The sequence below is a fragment of the Tasmannia lanceolata genome, unplaced genomic scaffold, assembly GCF_043159265.1.
Source record: "Tasmannia lanceolata isolate RefF3 unplaced genomic scaffold, GAP_Taslan_0.1 ptg000016l, whole genome shotgun sequence".
NCBI lineage: Eukaryota > Viridiplantae > Streptophyta > Magnoliopsida > Canellales > Winteraceae > Tasmannia > Tasmannia lanceolata.
This window is the reverse complement of record NW_027518693.1, coordinates 4,114,302-4,134,998: the sequence shown is the minus strand read 5'-3', so window position 1 is coordinate 4,134,998 and position 20,697 is coordinate 4,114,302. Positions and strand designations below refer to the sequence as shown.

The following is a 20,697-nucleotide window of genomic DNA, read 5'->3' as shown; positions in this document are numbered from 1 at the left end:
GAAAATGGTACCTTGCAGATTGTCATGGTGTATAGATTAGGTTCTTAAATATTCCTTGTATTCAATTCTCTGAATGAATCTGGGCATTCTAGTGGCTTCTCAAATGGCAGGGAAACATCTGATACTCATCAAAAAAAAAAAAAGGGAAACATCTGTTAGCAAAGTGCTGGTGTCTTAAAGTCCTAACTAATCTCAAGAAGACAAGAAGAGAAAAGGGGAGAAAATAAATCTTGAGATGCTACCCGTGTTTTCTATTCTTCCCCAACCTCAATAAAGGAAATGAAATGCAATAGGTTTATGTAGAAATTATCTAAAATCGTAATCAAAAATCAATTGCAGCTGTTGGACATGATCTGAAAGTTTAGAAAACTTAGCCACAAAATATGAACATATATCCAAACTATCTTATCAATCATGAAAGTTGTAGTCTTCCATAGTTATTCGGGTTATTATGGAAATTTGGGGAGGTATATAACTATAGGTCTGGAATAAATTTGATTATGTGTATATATATATATATATATATATAGAGGAAAAGGATTGTACGCTCGACCGTACCTAAAGTTAGGTACGGTAGAGTGCCAAATCACATCGGTCCTCCATTTTTGGTGGGCATCTAAACCATTCATTTGCAAGGCCCCATCATAGATAGGGTGCATACCAAAAATCAGCACCATTGAATCATCCTAACCCCTCCAAAACTGGAGGCCAAAATGGGCAGATTTGTGGACAAACACTGTCTGTCCATTTTGGCCTCCACAAATGGATGGGTTAGGATGATCCTATAGAGCTGATTTTTGGTATGCACCCTATCTATGATGGGGCCTTGCAAATGAATGGTTTAGATGCTCACCAAAAATGTGGGACCCATGTGATTTGGCACTCTACCGTATAGACACACGCACGCACCCAGAGAGAGAGAGAGAGAGAGAGAGAGAGAGAGAGAGAGAGAGAGAGAGAGAGAGAGAGAGAGAGAGAGAGAGATTTTATATGTTGTGCGTGCCAGTAGTATTTTTCAACAAGTACTGTGGGGTTCATTTTGTAGGATGATCCAAACCGTTCATTTATTGGGCCACAACATAAATAGGTTGTACCCCATAAATCATCTACATAGGATGATCCTAAGTCCTAACCATCGGATTTGTAGGATGATCCAAACTGTTCAGTTATCGCCGTATGTGTTGGAAATTAGGCACAATCTGATCAACCAGGTTCCTTATTTCATTGATGATATTTGACAGCTACCACTGTCCAATGTAGATGGCGATAAGCCAATGAAGATGCAGACAAGTTTGCTAAGGATGGAACAGAGAGGGATGGGGGGCATATTATCCAAGCTGACGGATAAAGGAGGGAGAATTGCAGGATTTGTTTTCATTGTTTTTGTATTTTGTGCTGCTGTGGGATGGACTGTTAGAGTAATATGTTCCCCATTTTGTTATTTTTGGTTGTCTGTAAGCAGTAGCCTGTTTGTCAGGGTAGTATTCATTGACGTTTGTAATTGGTACTGTAAGATCCTATGTGGGCAATCATTGATCTAAGATCGACGGTCTAGATTGAAGAATGAGATTAAACGTCAAATTACTGGAGTTACCCGTTTCCAAAGTGATCAGTTAAGGGTAAAAGGGTAATCAGTGCATCTCATCCCTATCGAGACATGGATGATTAGTGTAGCACTAGATTCGCAATTGTATCCGTTGATTAAATAGATTAGTGTAGCCCTAGATTCGAAATTGTATGTGTTGCCCCATCCCAAAGCTACCAAGTGGGTCCAAGTTTGATCCTCTAAAGAATGAACGGCTTAAATTTATTACACAAGTCCTGATAAAATCATATCCAACAGTTTTGATACTTCCACTATACCATGTGAAGTGACCTTAGGGGTGGCCAACCGGTTCGGTTCTCGGTTCTCGGTTCTCGGTTCATTTTTTTTCGGTTCTCGGTTCCATGAACCGTAAGAACCGAACCGAACCGTACTACACAGTAGGACCGAACCGAACCGGACCGAACATAATCGGTTCGGTTCTTCGGTTCTAATGGGTAATTATTAATTATTAATTATAATTTATAAAAACTTTTAATTAAAGTTATAATATAAGTTACTTTCTTATTATAAGAATAGTATTAACTATTACTTATTAATATTATAAGTAATTTATATTATTAAGTATATGTATAATAGAAATATAAAAATATTATATATATATATATATATATATATATATATATATATATATATATATATATATTCAAAGTTCGGTTCTTCGGTTCCGGAACCGAACCGAGAACATTAGACCCGGAACCGAACCGAAATTTTTCGGTTCTTCATCAGTGGAACCGAACCGGACCAAAAATATTTTTTACAGTTCGGTTCCGGTTCGGTTCTTCGGTTCTGGTTCGGTTCTGGCCACCCCTAAGTGACCTCATGAGTGGACGTGTGGAAAGTGATTAACCAATTTTATTTTATTTTTTTATGGGTTGTGATCATGGTATTAAATTTCGACCGAAATCCTTCGACCAACACCGAAATCGATTAAAACCGAAACGGTCATTTATTTCGGCCGAAATTTAATATTGAATAAAATATTAGTTTCGGGTTTCGTACCAGATTTCGACCGAAATTTCCAAATTTCCGGGTCCGAAACCAGTACCGAAACCGAAATTTTAAACCTTGGTTGTGATTAAGCAACTTTATAAATTGTTAAAAAAACCACTTGGAACTGTTTTGATAGAGGCACCTGTATATGTGTAGAGCCTCGTCTTGTTATTGTACTTTTGGTAATGACACCCCTATATTTTGTCCTATATAAGACCAAGTTTGAATATAGCGCGAACAAATTTAGAATGCATTTTCCAGGAAATCTTGACAGTGCACCGAACACTATAAGATTGCTTATGAATACTTTGATAAGCTTGTATTAGTATACGAACATGTGAACTCTAGACACCGATTTTGATAACAACACTCATAGTTAATGTGGAAAGTATAGAGGATACAAGTGGAAAGTATAGAGGATAGGAGCTTCAGCACTGCGGTTCAAAATTGAAGAAAGGGACCCAAAATATTGAGACAGTGAAGACATTTGAAGGTCAGGCCAATGATCCAGTGAATAACTGTAACTCTTGACTGATTAAGCTCTTTGGCAATTTCACTTCAATTCAGGTAATTCTATACCATCTAATTTTGCCCTGATTAAGCTCTTGGGACACCCAGGAGCGGTGTACGTGGCAATCAGCCCCCCCATTAAATCCTTTATGAGGTGAAGTACATCAGCCCCTCTGCAGTCATTGATACACTGCTGCTAGGTGTCCTACTATTAGTGTTGCCACACTTGCAACTGTCATGTTAGAGTCCATGGCTGCAACGATCACACAAAAAATTCCAATGAAGAGACTGTAACATTTTCTACATACCTACATAAAGTATGCACTTACATACTATATATACTTTGAACAATATGGTTCACCTATTTGTGGTTTGAACAACGTTTCTTTAGAACCTCTCTTATATTTTATATTATTGGATTTTTTTTTTTGGTAATGAAAATAAGATAATCCCGACTTTACACATTTTCTTTATGAGGTGATTTCATCTCTGTCACGACTAAATGCATCGCCCAAAATCAGCCCATTAACTCTCTCGTGTGTGGCTGAGATTAAAAGTTTAAAACAACGGTTTCTTAGTTAGACTAATCCCAGTCATTAGGAAAGTGAGTGGGCTGATTTGAGGCTAGACTTCGTTACGACATAGGTATCTTTATAATAATTACACACCTTATATTTTTAATCTTTGGCTCTTTCTTTATAGCACCATGCGAGCGGTATCGCCCTTAATATTTGGTCCAACAGCAGCCCACATTTTAAAGAAGCTGGTGTTGGATCAAATATCAAGGGAGGTACTTTCATCGTACGACCTACACAGGACTTGACGGTCAGGCACCTTATAATTTCCCATTTTTCACATGGCTAGGTACTGATAAATTCGCTCCCCCTGTAGGATGATCCACACCACTGTAACGTGAAAAAGCGTTACAGTGACTCTTTTTGGACGTCAATTCACCTTAAATGGGTGCGAATTTATCATGTTTTTAAATATTTCCCACAATCTTACTTTCTATTTGACAGTAAATCAATGAATCACGACCGCTGTTACATAGTTGGCCCCATGTTTGGTTAATCCGGACCGTTTATTTGGTAAGCCTGGCTTTTACATCAATCAAAATCAAACACGCCCTTTGTGTGCACATTAGGCTTATTTTTTTCTTTGTAGTTAGTTGGATTGCTAGAGTCCGAGTTGACCAATTGAACAATTGAGCTAGACCTCCATCTCTAAGAACAAATACTTTGACCAATTGATACAGAGGCTGAGGCTTCCTTCCTTTAAATATATAATATAAAGGGATTTGCTAGCGTCCAATGCAGAAGGCATTTCGCGGATGGTCTGTTACATCTGACAGCAGCCACGTCGTTAATGAAGACAAAATCTGCTGAAAAGGTAGCCTATGTGGCTGCTGTCAGATGCAACCAAATCCCTCTGCGATGGACCCTAGTAAATCCCTAATATAAAATTACAACGCCTACAAAAAGGAGTTTAGCAAGAGTGGAATTTGAAGTAGTCTCCGGCCATATTCATCCTCTCCAATCTCCCTTTCAATCTCTACTTCCCACACTATGAATTTCTTAATCTTATCCTACGCACCCCCTCTTTTTGTTTCCTGCACCTTCACCGAATTCATCTACCCAAACTTCACAGCCTCCTCTTACCAAGCCTCCGCCACCGGCGCATTCCTCTTATCCCACAACGGAACCTTCCAAGCTGTAATTTTCCATCCTCCCTCCCAACAATCCAACTTCTATCTCTCCGTCCTCCACGTCTCCTCCAACACCATCTTCTGGTCCGCTAATCGCAACCGTCCGATCTCCCGTACCGGCATCATGTCCCTCACCCAATCCGGACTCTCGGTCTCCGACTCTAACGGCACCGTCTTCTGGTCCACCCCTACATTAAATTCCCCCGTAACGGTGTTACAACTTTTAGAAACCGGGAATCTAATCTTGCTCGATCGATCCAACGGTTCTCTTTGGCAGAGCTTCGATCATCCAACCGACACGATCACAATCGGACAACAATTCTACATCCAAACTCCACCGTTAGCAAATTCCGTTTCCGATACCGATTTATCGGCAGGAGATTATCGGTTTTCAATTACAAATTCCGATTCCGTTTTACAATGGAGAGGGATGGAATACTGGAGACTGTCTGTGGATCCTCGCGCATTTAAGGATTCAAATTTTGATATCCCTTATTTACAAATGAACAATTCTGGTCTGTTTTTATTTTCCGGCGACGGAATTACTGTTGTTTGGCAGGTGAATTTACAGGAATCTAATTTCCGGATCGCGGTTTTGGATTCCACCGGAAAATTCAGTGTCAGGAGTCTCTCTGGGACTACTTGGAATGAGGAATTCGCAGCGCCATCGGACAATTGCCGGCTCCCGTTATCGTGCGGTCCAATCGGACTATGTACCGTCGGATCGGATTCTGGGTGTTCTTGTCCATCCTTATTTTATTCGGCCTCTAATGGTGGTTGTTTACCGGGAGGTGGGTCCGAATTGGCAAACCCTAACTGTAATTCAAATGGTTCAATTTCGTATATTGGACTTGGAGTTGGTTCTCACTACTTTGCTAATGATTTCTCAAATCCTATGGTTTCGGGTTCGGATTTTTCGGCCTGCGAAGATCTTTGCAGTACGAACTGTTCTTGTTTGGGTTTTTTCTATACTAATTCTTCTTCTTCATGTTATATACTTGAAGATCAGTTAGGTTCAATGTTCTATAGTGCTACAGTAGAAAATGATAATTTGGGTTATATTAAGACATTTGTTATGTCGTCTCCGTCGAGCTCGAATGGCAATTCGGGGGGAGGTTTTCCGATCGCCGCGTTGATCCTCTTGCCTAGTACAGGGTTCTTTCTAATTTTAATTCTTGTAGTTGTGGTGCTGTGGAGAAGATCAAGAAACTCAATAATCCCAGTGGATGAGTTTGATAACATCTCAATTCCAGGGTTGCCTGTGAGATTCACGTATGAAGAACTGGAAGCAGCGACGAATAATTTCGAAATTCAGATTGGGTCGGGTGGATTCGGATCGGTCTATAAGGGTACACTCTCAGATAAGACTCTCATCGCCGTGAAGAGGATCAACAATGTAGGCATTCATGGGAAGAAGGAATTCTTGACTGAGATTGCGATAATCGGAGGAGTTCGCCATGTTAACTTGGTAAAACTTCTAGGATTCTGCGCACAAGGAACAGATAGGCTTCTGGTTTACGAGTACATGAACAGAGGTTCATCGGACCGATCCCTTTTCGGGACAGGAATATCTTTGGAATGGCAAGAGAGGGTGGGAATTGCATTGGCTACGGTTAGAGGGCTCGCATACTTGCACGGAGGATGCGGACGCAAGATCATTCACTTGGACATTAAGCCCGAGAACATTCTCCTACATGATCATTTGCAAGTGAAGATTTCGGATTTTGGGTTGTCTAAATTGATGAGCACAGAGCAATCTAATATATTCACCACCATGAGAGGTACTCGTGGGTACCTAGCACCGGAGTGGCTGACAAACGCCGCAATTTCAGATAAGACCGATGTGTACAGTTATGGTATGGTATTGTTGGAGATTATAAGAGGGAGAAAGAATTGCTCAGCTCGGACCAAGTACATTTATGATCAGAGTGATGAAGAGTCCTCATCATTGTTATCTTCTTCGCCGCCTTCCATTTACTTCCCATTATTTGCATTACAAATGCATGAGCAAGGGCGGTATCTAGAGCTCGTCGATCCAAGACTGGAGGGGCGAGTGACGGAGGAGGAAGTAAAGAAGCTAGTTCAAGTTGCATTGTGTTGTATTCATGAGGAACCGATGCATAGACCGAGCATGGCGAATGTAGTGGCAATGTTGGAAGGGGGGATCGCCATAGGCACACCAAACTTCTTGAGGGTCCATGGTAGGCAGTCCACCGAGCCCACATTGCTCAATCAAACACTCGCCGATACTTCGTTAACAACCTCGACTAGCGGCACATATAGTACCAATTCTTACCTTTCCTCGCAGCAGATCTCGGGTCCGAGATAGCGCTCCAATTCGACGAAAGAACTGTACATGGTTTCAACTTTGTAGTCATGGGAAGGAGTCCTGTTAGAATGTACATTGGTTTTGCATTCTATAAAAGTCTGGTTCTTGTTGAGGGCAAGGAGAGAAATCTACGTCAGATTACTTTCCTTTTTATTGATTACTTTCCTTTTTATTGAAATGTGGTGTGAATGAGCCTCGATAGCTTTATCAAGTGAAATGAGTGTGTTGTACAGGTTTTGTTTTGGCTTCCCTCTAAATTGGAACACTATATTGGATTTGGTTTTAACCTTGTAAAATCTCTATAGCAGGGATACTTGTTTAATAAGCTTGATGGTTTTGAAAAATGGCTTGAAGGTTGTTAGCTGTTCTATAGAAAGTAGATGAGGAATACTAAGCACAGTCCCGGCTATGTTGATCATTGTTACATAAAGCAATGATCTAATCCCCAATCTTGCCAATCTAAGTTTGAAAAACCATGATTAAAATGTTTATTGGTTTTCGGGATGCCGTTTGTGATCTTCCACTATGATCCACGCTCCAATTGTTGCCATTACTTTGCTCTGAATACTTTTAGGGGTGCAACTCGGGTCGGGTTGGATCAGGTTGAGGCCAACCCTAGCCTAACCCGAGTTAGCATTCCCTCAACGCTAACCTGACTCAATCCTAGTCCTAGAAGTGCCTTTTGAAACCTAATCTTGCACTAAAAACATATTTAGAACTCTAGTTACTCCGCTTGCCTTCCCTGTTTGTCAGTCCAACATTCTGTGACATTTGTAGTTCTTATGGTACTTTTCAATGTGGCCTAGTGGTCATGGGTTCGAGTCACGGAAACAGCCTCTCTGCAAAGCAAGGGTAAGGTGCGTACATATAGCCCTCCCAGACCTGGCAATGATGGGAGCCTCGTGCACTGGGCTGCCCTTTTTATGATACTTTCTAATTCCAAGCAACCTAGTACTGCTCTCTATTTCATAGCCACCTTCTATGATTATCATGTTCTGGCCGTTGAGGATATCCTCCCGATCCAAGATTGAAACCCACCAAGGCTTTGATACCATATGCATAAATATACCAGTAAATAAAATCATCAAAAAATCTACAAGAAGAGTAAGAAAAAGAACAAGAGTAGAATAAAGAATGCCCTGTAGAAAAAGAGACAAAATATGCAATAACGACTTTTATAGAAGTGCTCTGAGATCCTTTCTTATGAATCAATCCCTACAGTTGGATGTGATCCAAAATTTCACAAGAATCAGTCACATAAAGATCCACTCTAACTCTAATAAAATTTCAATGCTCCCACCTTGGCAATAGAGGAAAGTGCCTCGAGTTGGCCGACTAGAGAACCTTTGTAGTCTGTGCCAAAAATACAGTGGGGGGCCACATTGTTTGGGTGATGCAAACCATTCATTTGAGCAGCACTGACATAGATAGGGTGTGTAAAAAAAATCAGCTCCATAGGATCATCCCAACCCTACGATTTGTGGAGGTTGAAATGGACGGCTATAAACCTACACAAATCTGTCCATTTTTAGCTCTACAAATCAAGGGTTAGGATGATCCTATGGAGCTGATTTTTTGGGCAATTTTTAAAACTAGAGATTGTCGCTAAATTGAAATTGGTTTTCTTCAACAATTAGATCAATTTTCTTGCTTTTATCAGGAAGATGCCCCTCTTTCACAAAAAATACATGTTTGGCAATCATGGAATTTTTTTCCTGAATTTTTTTTTTAAGGTATACTACTTACTAGCTCCTTTTCAGGTAAAAATTAATTCAGGTACAACTTTCAAACTACTAGTAAATCTTTATGAAAGTTTTGCCTTTTTAATTTTTACCTTAAAAAAGCATTACCAAACCTTGAAAAAAACATTCTTTGAGGAACTTTTTTTCACCTTTGGCGCGGAATTTGATATTTCGATGCAGTATTTATTGTAGTTGACAATATATTTGTTGTCGTCAATTGGAAAAATAAAATTCCTTCACAGCATCTCTTTGAGTGGGACAATACCAGCTGAAGCTCCACATTCCCTTCTCCCTTCATATTAAGCTCTCTAATCTGGTTGTTAAATGCTGTTATAATTCCTAAAATGCTATCAGAAAACAAGAATGGTACGTTCTTCGTTCTTCAACACCGACTTGATTTACCTTTTCCTTTCATTTTCGACTACGGACCAAAAATTTGTGGTGATTTTCAATGAATTCTAGGAGCAAAGCGGAGGCGCTCCAATGGATTCTCGCCCCTTTTGCCCGGTCTAAAAGAATGGGAATAGGAAGTGTTGAAGAACAGACCCTCAGGTTCTATTGGATAACGTTATCTGCTCGGTCCGCTACAAACACAACAGTCCCACATTGTTTGGGTGAACCGAAGCATTCATTTGATGGGCCCTCACACAGATAGGATGTGCCCCAATAATCAGCTCCATAGGATCATCCTAACCCTTAGAACTGTGGAGGTAAAAAATGAACAGATTTGTGAAAGTTTATCCTAACCCTTCAACAGCCTTTTGGGAATTGTTATATCTTTTAATAGCTAATCTAAGAGGTACAAAATGAATAAAGTGCCATTATTAAAACAATGACTGCTAAATCGTTTCTCTAATGCCATGTTTAGCAACCATACATTTTTTTTCCATGAAATATTGGTGTAGTCAAATTTTCATTAACTCGGTGAGTGGCGAGTTTCACAATTTTCTGAAATGAGAACTTGGCCGGGAAAAAGAAGATTATAAAGCAGTTCAGATACTATGGCCAATCATTGCAGTCATTTAATGTGAAAATATGTAAACATATTTTTTAGGGTATGGATATCGGCACAACCATGTTTTGATAATGGGACAAACTCACCCTGTTTTACATTTTTTTTTAACCAGAAGTCAAGGCTATTACTATTTCCAAAAAGCTCTCAGCATCCGATCAGACAAGTGAAACAAAGTGAGTCAACTCATTATCAAGAGATGGTCTTGCAAATATCAGCAGCCTTAAAAAATCAGCAGCCTAATATTATGATCCAATATAGTCTAGTTTCTTTGCAATAGGCTAATCTTCATTGGATCAAGGCTCTAAAATCACATTTTGGCATGGGTTGAAAATACTTGATTTAGCAGAGAGGTCTCATCTCACCCTGAAACCACAGTAACCAAATAGAGCATCGAGTCATTCACATGAAAAGGACTGACTTCAAAATCGAAGCTCTAAGAGAGCATCAGGTTTTGAAGTTTTTTCCCGACGAAGAAATACAAAATACAAAATGAGATCTTCCCCTGATATGGGAACTGTATATCTGTGTTCATGGAAGACCTTATTGGGTAGAAGGTCAGCTTTACACATTTTCACGGCATGAAAACAGGACCACAATCAGATGGGAATTAACAGAACATAGTCTCGATATATTACTGACCACTTTCAGTCTCCATGGACATATTAGTGGCAGTGAGATTTTGCGCTTCCAAAAGCTTCATTTGGCGCTCTGCATGTTCTCTTTCACAAGCACTGATACCCAAAATAATATCAAGCATAGTTCCTGTAGTACCGAAGAATACCAAGGGCGCCAAGGACTTACGACGTATTCCCACTGGAATTGCAAGCAAAGCGCCTGCTACGGAAAATACCCATGTGCCCAAAGAGCTGGAAGCATTAAAAAACATCAAAAAGATTCAGCACCTTATTTGAAAAATTGGAAGACATAAGGACATTTATTGCTAGAATGATAATGATAATACTTTTTTATGAATGATAATGATAACAACAATACTTGATTGAGAGATATCACACAATAAGACTGCTCGGAAATGCAGTGTGGTCTCTACAACTCTATGGTGTAGAGGTTGATGTGCCTTATGAGGGGATGTGTTTGTTGTTTCAAAAAAGTGCATCGTAGTAAAATAAAGCTCTTCATTCAATCAATGATCCCTGAGAAAAATAATTTCCCATTCAAATTATCCTTTCCACAAATATTCTTTCTAACTTCACAAATATTCATTCTACAACCATAACTGCTGAGAATTTATTGTTTCGGCAATTTCTCACGAGATTATCAAAAAATTTATATTTTTTTCTCGGAATATTATAGGAAAAATTCTCGATGAAATTAAATAAATACATATGTTGCAGGGAAGAATCATAGCCTTCAATATCCTTCAATATGCAAGAAAAAAGTAATGAAGGAAGAAGAGAAGAGGAGTCGTCTCGATGAAATTAAATAAATACATATGTTGCAGGGAAGAATCATAGCCTTCAATATCCTTCTATATGCAAGAAAAAAGTAATGAAGGAAGAAGAGAAGAGGAGGGGAGGCAAGGAGGGGATTTTTGTCTGGTTTGTGCACCCCACAGATAAGCTTTTATAGTCTCCACTTAAAAGTAATTCCATAAGCTGCCATCCGGGCCATCTAATGATCCACACTATCAAATTTACATAAAACCAACTCTAATTGACTCAAAACAGTCGTGGGTGGGCCATATCTATCTTAACCTCTTCAACACTCCCCCTCAAGCTGGTGTTTAGATTCAGTCATGCCCAACTTGGAAAAAAATGCTAGCAATGGACTACATGTAATAGGTTTTTGGGCCTCACACATGGAGTATATATCAATTTATTAAAAATAATTTCGAATGACAATCCACTTCAACTCGTTTAGGGACAACTTTAGCACTTGTTCGTGAAGCATTGATGCACCATGTCATGAAGCATCAATTTGCAAACTTAAAACTCATGTCTCACTAGAGTCACTGCTCCGCTGAAAATATATGTAAGCTGAATTGTTGAAGATACATATGACAATATAATCGACCTTCATAGCACTGGCGGATATAGTGACAATCAACTTCAGTATGCTCCGTGCATTCATGAAAAAAAAAAAGGATTGGTAGCACTGGCGGATACAGTGACAATCAACTTCAGTATGCTTCGTGCATTCAAGAAAAAAAATGGTAGCGATCAAATTGCACCCTTATTATCTCCATGAAGAGGTGTATGGAGGCAATGAGATACAAGCTCGAAGCCATACTATCTCCCTGGATGCTGCTAACATAGACCGGTATCCTGCTTTAGCTGATGATTTAGAAACAATATCTTGTTTCTTGCATTTTCAGGAGATAAGAAAATCTCCTAAGAAGATACATTAACTAGTAGTTGAGCAAACTGTGTCGGGGCATCCTATGCTGTCAACATCAGCATAAGCAATCAACTCCAAAGAGAATAGAAGGAAGAGTCTCCTAGCCACCGTAAGTATCAGATGATTCTATGCACAGTTATGAGGTGAGTCGTTCGAGGAGAAAAGACAAAATGGCTCACTATCTGAACAGAGTATGCAATACCTGGTCTAGTCATTGTCAAATAAACCAAACAACCCACAAACTCCTAGCCACCGTAAGTATCAGATGATTCTATGCACAGTTATGAGGTGAGTTGTTCGAGGAGAAAATACAAATTGGGTCACTATCTGAAGAGAGTATGCAATAACTGGTCTAGTCATTGTAAACCAAACAACCCACAAGTTTTGGGTATGTAGTCGGATCATCAAGAGACAAGCTATCTGTTACGCTCGACTGGTATGTGAACTACCTTTTCATTTGTGAGGTGTGCAAGAACTACCAAACAACCCACAAACTCCTAGCCACCGTAAGTATCAGATGATTCTATGCACAGTTATGAGGTGAGTCGTTCGAGGAGAAAATACAAATTGGGTCACTATCTGAACAGAGTATGCAATAACTGGTCTAGTCATTGTAAACCAAACAACCCACAAGTTTTTGGTATGTACTCGGATCATCAAGAGACAAGCTATCTGTTACGCTCGACCTTAGAAGCACGAAGCGGGGGCGGGGGCGGGGGCGGGGGCGGAGGCGGGAGCGGGGGCGGGGAAGCGTGGAGTCTAGAAGAGTTTAAGTTTGGGAGCGCCATGGGAGCGTGTATGTAATATTTTCTTCATATATCTTTCAAAATTCAAGTACATCAAAAAATAATAGTTTCTAATCATTTTCATATGTATCTTTCAAAATTTAAGTAAATCTAAAAGCTAATTTCTAACCATCTTCATTTGTGTGCACTCGTTCCTCGTGCCTTCTGAAGACGCACACACCTTTGTGCTTGCTCCAATGAAGTACTTTGAAGAGTTGGAGGAGTTTGATGTAAGGAAGTTGGTGATGGTGGGACTTATAAAGTAATAGAAGCAGGCTGGGAGCGTTATTCGAGCGTTCCCGTCTCTCTGGGGTCGCGCTCCCTGGAAGCTCCTTCCTAAGGAGCGCCGAATCGAGGTTCCGAGGTGGGAGCGGCACCCCGAGAGAAGGTTCCTGCTTCTAAGCGCTCGACTGGTATGTGAACTACCTTTTCATTTGTGAGGTGTGCAAGAGCGATTAAGTCCCGAGTGTACTTGGGTTTTCGTACATATTTTGTTGGACTAGAACTCACAAGCTCAGAAAGAGGAAACATCAGGATGCGAAAATTTTTAAACCATGCTCGGGTTGCTTGTTTAATGCCATAAAGGGATTTCTTCAGTTTGCAAACCAAAGGGGATGACGTAGGTATAGACAATCCAGGGCGTGGGACCATGTGCGACGTTTCAATGAGATCACAATGTAAAAGCTATTCTTGACATCCATTTCATATAGAGACCATTGTCTTCTAGATGCAATGGCAATCAGAGTTATAACAGTGGTCATTTTAACAACAGGAGGGAGCGTTTCCTCATAATCAATGTCATAATCTTGTTTATATCCTTGAGCAACCAAACAAGCCTATCTATCCAAGCTGTCATCAGACTTAAGTTCAATTGAATAGACTCACTTGCTTCCAGTACTGATGCATCAAGTGGCCATGGAATTAAGCCCCAGAGAGCATGTAGTTCTTCCTACATAGCCTTTTTTCAACAGTCCAGCCTTGCTACTTGTTTATAGGTCGAAGGAATAGAATGCTGGACAAGGTTTACAAAGAGAGCTTGGGGATGAAAGTCAAGATGATTAGGAGGATGACCAATAGGGATACGAATGGATTCTAAACGGGTTTGGGTATCGATTGGGTGGAGTGTTGGGATTGTTAAGATGGGACCGTTGGGACAGTTAAGATGGGATTCGCTAATCGGGCCGATTGGATAGGAAGTGGTTTTATGGTGTCAGATTGGATGGGAAGGGGTTGATGATTAATGGCATAGGATTTATCAGTCTGGGTATGGGATTTATGACTCTCGGTATAGTATTTAGGAATGTTTCTTGGATTTTTGTGACAGATCAAGAAAAGGAGCAGGTATAGGGTGGTCGACTATGCAAAGGTTTGGAAATCAAGTTGGAGAAAAAGGTGGGGAAAATCGTGGTGATTGGCTACGGTGAGTGTGGTGGTCGACTGGTTTCTTGATCAGTAAACACATTACTGGCAAAAGAATCAAGAAACTGAAAATAAATAAGAGGGAAAGAAAGAACCTAGAATCACTCTAGGGTTTTTAGGAATCACTCCTAGGGCTGAAACATCACACCTCAAAGCAATCAATGGCTGCAGCAGTCTCCAATCTTATTCATTCTGTCTCTCAAAGGGGGCCAAAGATGCGCGCGCGCGCACACACACACACACAAATAGAGAGAGACATAATCAAGTCCCACGAGAAGGGGAAGAAAAAACCTAGAAGCACTTTAGGGGCCGTTTGGATATGCAGATTTTAGAATCTTGGAATTCCTCAAAATCCTGGCGGGCAGACATGGGAACTTCACAGAATTATTGCAGAAATTAGGGACCGGACTCGTATGATTTGCCCCCAAATTTTCCATCGAAGGAGGTCGGCAAATAACCTAGCTGATCAATTGGCAGAAGAGGGGGCATTCTTGGAATCGACCGCTATAATCATACCCGACTTTCATTTGGAGGATGTTAATGGGTAGTTTTGGATGTATTCTTTTTGTTGTTCTATGCTTCTAGTGTAATACTTGATGGTGACAACTTGTCCCTGGCTTGTAATTTTCATCATTAGTAATATATAGTCATCTTTAAAAAAAAAAAAAAAAGAAGCCAGGGGAAGAAGGAGACCGTCTTGTCATTTTCTCATTCCTCACCCCTCTTTTTGTTGAGCTCAAGAGTAGGAGATCATCCTAAATTCAGGTTTTAGAAATCTCAAGATGGGGGAGAGATTTCTAAAACTTGGATTTCTTACTTAAAATTTAGGATAATGAACTATTTTCAGATCTTATCAGGCCTGCAAATCCGGAATTTTACACTACCTTCGAACTAAAACCTGGATTCTAAAATCCACGTATCCAAACAGCTCCTTAGGGTTCTTGGGAATCACTCCTAAGACTGAAACATCACCCCTCAAAGCAATCAATGGATGTAGCAGCAAGGTTTTAAATCTCGGTTTCGGTTTCAGTCATCAGCGAAACCGAAACGTTTTGGTTTCGGTACGAATTTCGAACGAAATCTTGTAAAAATTTCACCGAAATTTCGGAAATTTCCAAAACGTTTCACCGAAATTGTTGGTGAAATTTTGTACTTCACCGAAACATTTCACCGAAATTTCCGAAACGATGTGCGGCAGTCTGGAATCCTATTCATTATGTATGTCTCTCAAAAGGGGTCAAAGGCTATATATATATAGACTTAATCAAGTCCCATGAGCAATTGGTTGAACTTGTAGGAGTCCAATTCTACTCCAACTTTAAAATACAAAAAACAAATCAGATCCCACTTCTACTCGAAATTCAAATCAGATCTTTCCACTTGGACAAGAGACTAACAAGGACTCCTGATCGACTGAAACATGGCTCTTAATTGATTAAGACGTGGACTCTTAATTCACTTTATTTTTAATGGCAATCTAAAATCATAAAAACACAAAAGAAACAGCAAGATCCAAAAAATTATGTCTTCCCCCATGGTTCCAAGGTTTATGTGGGCCTTACTGATTAAGTTAAATGAGTTAAGTGAACTAAAAGGTAAAAGAGTCATATACACCCATAGCTAGGGAAAAGGACCAAAAAGTCCCCACAACCACAACTAGGAAATCTCCCACGCGAGCCCCACACCATTCACCTCATGCCAAATCGAAATTTGAGCTATGAAATTAGTTCTTAGTGTCTCATTTAAACACTTTCAAAGGTAATTTTAGATTCCTAACCGACTGAAAAGAACTCGACCTAACAAGCTAAAAGTATGGTATTGGTCATAGATGAGATCTTAGAACTGAGAGGTTGGAACTCCGTTGTAAACCAAATGCATTCTGATAGGAGACAGCCTTTCCACTTCACAAGGAATTTCTGATGACCACCACTCATGGTAGAAATAAGTTGATCATATAGAACATCTTCATGAGCTCCTTTGATTGTAGTTTTAGATGGCAATCATGGAGTGGATTGCGAGGTTTACGAAACAACGTGGTGTCCCTGATAAACCGCAAGATCTTCCACATTGAAGATTGCACTCATACAGTGTCAAAAGAAAGATCGCTGGGTTGAATTTGTCTAAGATTCAGGTGGGTGAGTTGATTACTATTTTTGGTTGTAGTGTGGAGAGATTGCCAATTACATACCCCGGCATCCCTTTAGGAGTTGGATTATCGTCTAAGCTTCTACGGACTCCATGGTTGAGAAAATGGAGAAGAAGCAGACAAGATGACTTGGAAGAAAGGTTATGGTACTTGTAGGGATAGGATCAAATTGATAAAGGCTCCGTTGTCCAATCTCCCTACATTTGTTCTGTCTCTATTCAGAGTGACTTGTGATATAGTTAAAATTGGAGAAGTTGGAGATAGATTTTCTATGGGAAATGAGGAGAAAAAGGAAAAAAAAGGTTAAATATCTTGTGAATGGGAGGTGGTGTGCAAATTCAAAAAGAGAGGGGTTCCAACCTTGGAAACTTGGATCTGAGGGACAAATCTTTGGGTTTGTTGAGGTTTTGGAAAGAAAGAAAACATCATGAAAGAGAGTTGTTGTGGGAAAAATATGGATGGGGCGTGCAGGGTATTAGAGAGTTAGGTGGAGGGAGAGATTTGGGGCCTTGATGGTCAATTTTTCAAGTTCTACGATACGCCGATTCATAGAAAACCAAGAGTATTCAAGATATGTCATAGATACTCCTGATCAACATCCTAGTTTACGTCCTTTTTTTACTCGAGTAAAGCTTGGTTCATACTTCATAGTGTCCATATCGAATCATCATGTTCTTGCATAGGAAGCAGCATGTCAGATCACTTTTTTATTTAAACTTCGAGGATTTGTCTTCTTATTTTGTAGCGAAGCAATTTTGAGCATACTACATTTCTAACAAAACAAATTATGTTACACTCATAGCTTGAACCAATGATCCATTAGATAACTATGTCAACGTTAGTACTAGGTCTAAAGCTTCACAAGTTATCAAGTTAGATATCAACGTGTTTACAAAATAATAAATTAAAATATAATATAATTTAAAATTTAAAAACTATTTTTTACTCTTTATTACAATAATTTTTTAATGATACTCTTTATTACAATCATAGAATGTTATAGCGTTACTACTCATGCAGTCATGCCCAATTAAATTAATTCAATATTGCTAATTTTTTTATTAGTTCTTTACCATTTTTGTTGTAATATAATGGATGAAACTTTCAAGATGAAATTTGTGAGAAACACATCCACCTTCGTAGGCTTTAAGTATCTTTACCTGCACCCAACAATGGTTTATTAGATCCATACTATACGCATATCCCAAGATTTTGGAGTTTAGGGGATCCCCATAGGCAATCCTTATCATAACGGATATTTGTATCTTAAACTCATCTAGTTGATGTATTCTTACCGAGTGCTAGGTTTAGGTTGGGGATGGGTATAAGATTTTGGAAAGATTTATGGCGGGACTCCTCGCTCCTATAGGAGTGGAAATATTGTGGTTTGAGGGTGGATTTTCTTTAGGAATTTGAAAAATGATAATTTTTATGTTTCCTCACACATTTTGGTTTGCTGGAAGAGGTTTTTGCATCCCAGTTGGAAAAAGATCATTTCATTTAGGTGCAAAAGCTCAAGGAGAATTTTCAGTTAAAGACTTCTTCGAGTTCTTGCACAAGAAGGATGAGCAAAAGGTAACTTGGGTTAGGATTTGGAAAGCCCTTGTTCCTCAAAATATTCAAGGTTCTTCTTGACCACGGTGTTGATTATGATTAACACCTAGGATAAGCTCAAAAGACAAAAAGTTGATGCTAGCAAATAGAAGCCAGTCGGTAGGAAAAAAGAGGAATCATGAAATCTCATTTTCACCCATTGTAAGAAGGCTGCAAGGATTTGGAATGTGGTACTCTAATGGTTCCGGGTTACGTGGATTTTCCCCAAGTTTTTGTGATCTCCTTGAAGGGTGGAACTATTGACACCTTGATGATAGAGGGCAAGAGCTTCGGACCATAGTTCTTTCTACTTGTTTAGGCAATATAAAGGGAAAGAAACAAAATGTAAGAGTTTCCTTGCAAAGCTGAAAGAGAAGCCATATGTTTAAACAAATAAATGGAAGAGCAGCTGTGTTTGGGGACCATCGCCTCCTCAGTCATAAAGTAAATTCTGATGGGTGTTGTCTTAGTCACCCCTGGTCCAGCCATAGTAGGACTTGTGTTTAGCGATGGTAAAGGAGATCATGTTGTGTTTTCGAGTCCTACTGGGAGTATGGACTCAAACAAAGCCAAGGCTAGAGCATTGCTCATCACACTTGGAATTTATTATAAAGAGTTAGGAGTTAGAATGTTGGTAGAAGGTGACTTGAGAGACAAATCAGCTGGGCCACTCAGAGGAGCACGTCTCTGGGGAGATTGGCTAACATAGCTAATGACATTGTGGACATGTGTAAGAATTTCGAGCTACCGTGTGTCCACCTAACTACAGTTGCCAATTATATAGAGGGTGCTCTAGCTAATGAAGGGATGAGTAAGGATTGCTTATTTGTGAGGCAATATTAACCCCTTTTGTAACTGTTACTCTCCATTGCATCCATGTTCTAATAAAGAACCATTATTGTTTCAGCAAAAAATAAAAAATAAAAACACTGTAAAACAATCGAAGCAATACTTCCAACAAACAGACCCTACAATCAACCCACACTCAAATCCCCTTAATCTAACTGAAAAAACAACAAGCCACCTTATTCCCATTATTCTTCAGAGCCCTACAAAGCTTATAAAAACTACACAATCCCATCAATGATTATGAATTCCCTTTCTTTTTTTTTACATTTTCTGCTTACAAATTATCTAATTATCTTGGAGATTTATAGTATACATCGAAAATCACACAACGGTCATGTCAGTATGGTTCCATAGACTTGGAGATTTAAGCCCGACCACGTGTTTGATGAAATAACTCACAGAGAAAAACAAATGAAATGGCTTTCCCTTGTTTTTATGTTCTAGGTCAAGATGGATCGGCAGAAAATCATATTCTAAATGTTGTTAAGGGAGTCTACGTATCTAAACTAACTTAGTTATGAGCAGCATCAGACTACTTACTTGGAAACCGAGCAATCTTCCAGTTGTTTCTCGCTCTCCATCGTGTCCTCTCTCTCTCTCTCTCTCAAGGGTTTTTAAAGTCAGAATGAAGACGATTCTTTAGAAGCGTGATTAAGATTTATGCTACGAAGACACGTTTGTGTCACCCACAAATAGTGACACGAGTTATCAACCGTACGATTGGCACAGCTATTACTGGCCCCACAGATTGTGACCCTGGGTAATCCCACTTGGGCACTTTAAGTAAAGGTCGTTTTTGGAACTAGACAAGTAGCATCTGGCAGTGAATGACAACGTGTCTCTTGAGAATCGATTCTACGATAGTTGATTGAGTTCAAAACCATTTATTGGGGTCGAAATTGAATGCAATTTTGAGTCCAATAATTGGTTTTGGAGACACAATCGGTTGTCGAAATCTAAAATGAACATGGCCTAAGAAACTAAACATCATTTATACGCCATTGAAAGGATCTAGCATGTGAAGGAGAAATTATACGAGGAAGGCCGTATGAACACATACTCATTCCCCTCCTTGATATTTGATCCAACAGCAGCTCACTTTTTAAGGAGCTGCTGTTGGATCAAATATGAAGGGTGGTACTTCTATCGTACCAACTTTATGTGTTTATACGGCTTTTCATCATATAATTTCTCCTCTCTTGATTGTCAATTTGCATTCTATTGGAATTATTGGATAGTCTGGATCATCTCTTAAGCATGATTTATAGTCATGTTATCTTGAGTTTTTATTCTGCGCCTGCACGTAGGTGAGCATAGTTTCTAAAATATGTAGGAGGGCCCACCTAGTTCGAAAATCCAACATTCATTTGTTGGGCCCAGCATAAATTAGCTGTTTAGAAAATCATCTCAATAGGGGGTGTCACCAGCAAAATTGATTGCTAATACAGCATTGAACTCCCTGGAGACTTCCTCAGATATCTCCTTCATATATTTGTGGGAGTTAGGATCTTCCTACAGAAAAGGTTTTTTTTTTTTTACCCAATGCTTTGGATCTTGGAACTAGGTGAGCCCCACCATTTTACACTGTGCATAATACTGGTGGGGTCTACCGTTTTACTTTACCATTTTACACCTCTATTTTCGATGTAGTGG

At 39.5% G+C, this 20,697-nt stretch overlaps 1 protein-coding gene and 1 pseudogene across 1 annotated transcript; one reads left to right on the top strand and one right to left on the bottom strand.

Annotated features, from left to right (window-relative positions):
- Window positions 1-4,799: 4,799 nt before the first annotated feature.
- Window positions 4,800-7,357, top strand: LOC143848340 (G-type lectin S-receptor-like serine/threonine-protein kinase At5g35370 pseudogene; annotated as a pseudogene).
- Window positions 7,358-10,255: 2,898 nt separating this feature from the next.
- LOC143848636 (uncharacterized) lies at window positions 10,256-19,711 on the bottom strand. The gene is made up of 2 exons (XM_077357626.1): window positions 19,585-19,711; window positions 10,256-10,763 (listed from the first exon to the last, which is right to left on the bottom strand). Exons 1-2 carry the CDS (start codon window positions 19,623-19,625, stop codon window positions 10,529-10,531), a joined length of 276 nt encoding a protein of 91 aa, XP_077213741.1. The 5' UTR covers window positions 19,626-19,711; the 3' UTR covers window positions 10,256-10,528.
- Between the last annotated feature and the right edge of the window lie 986 nt (window positions 19,712-20,697).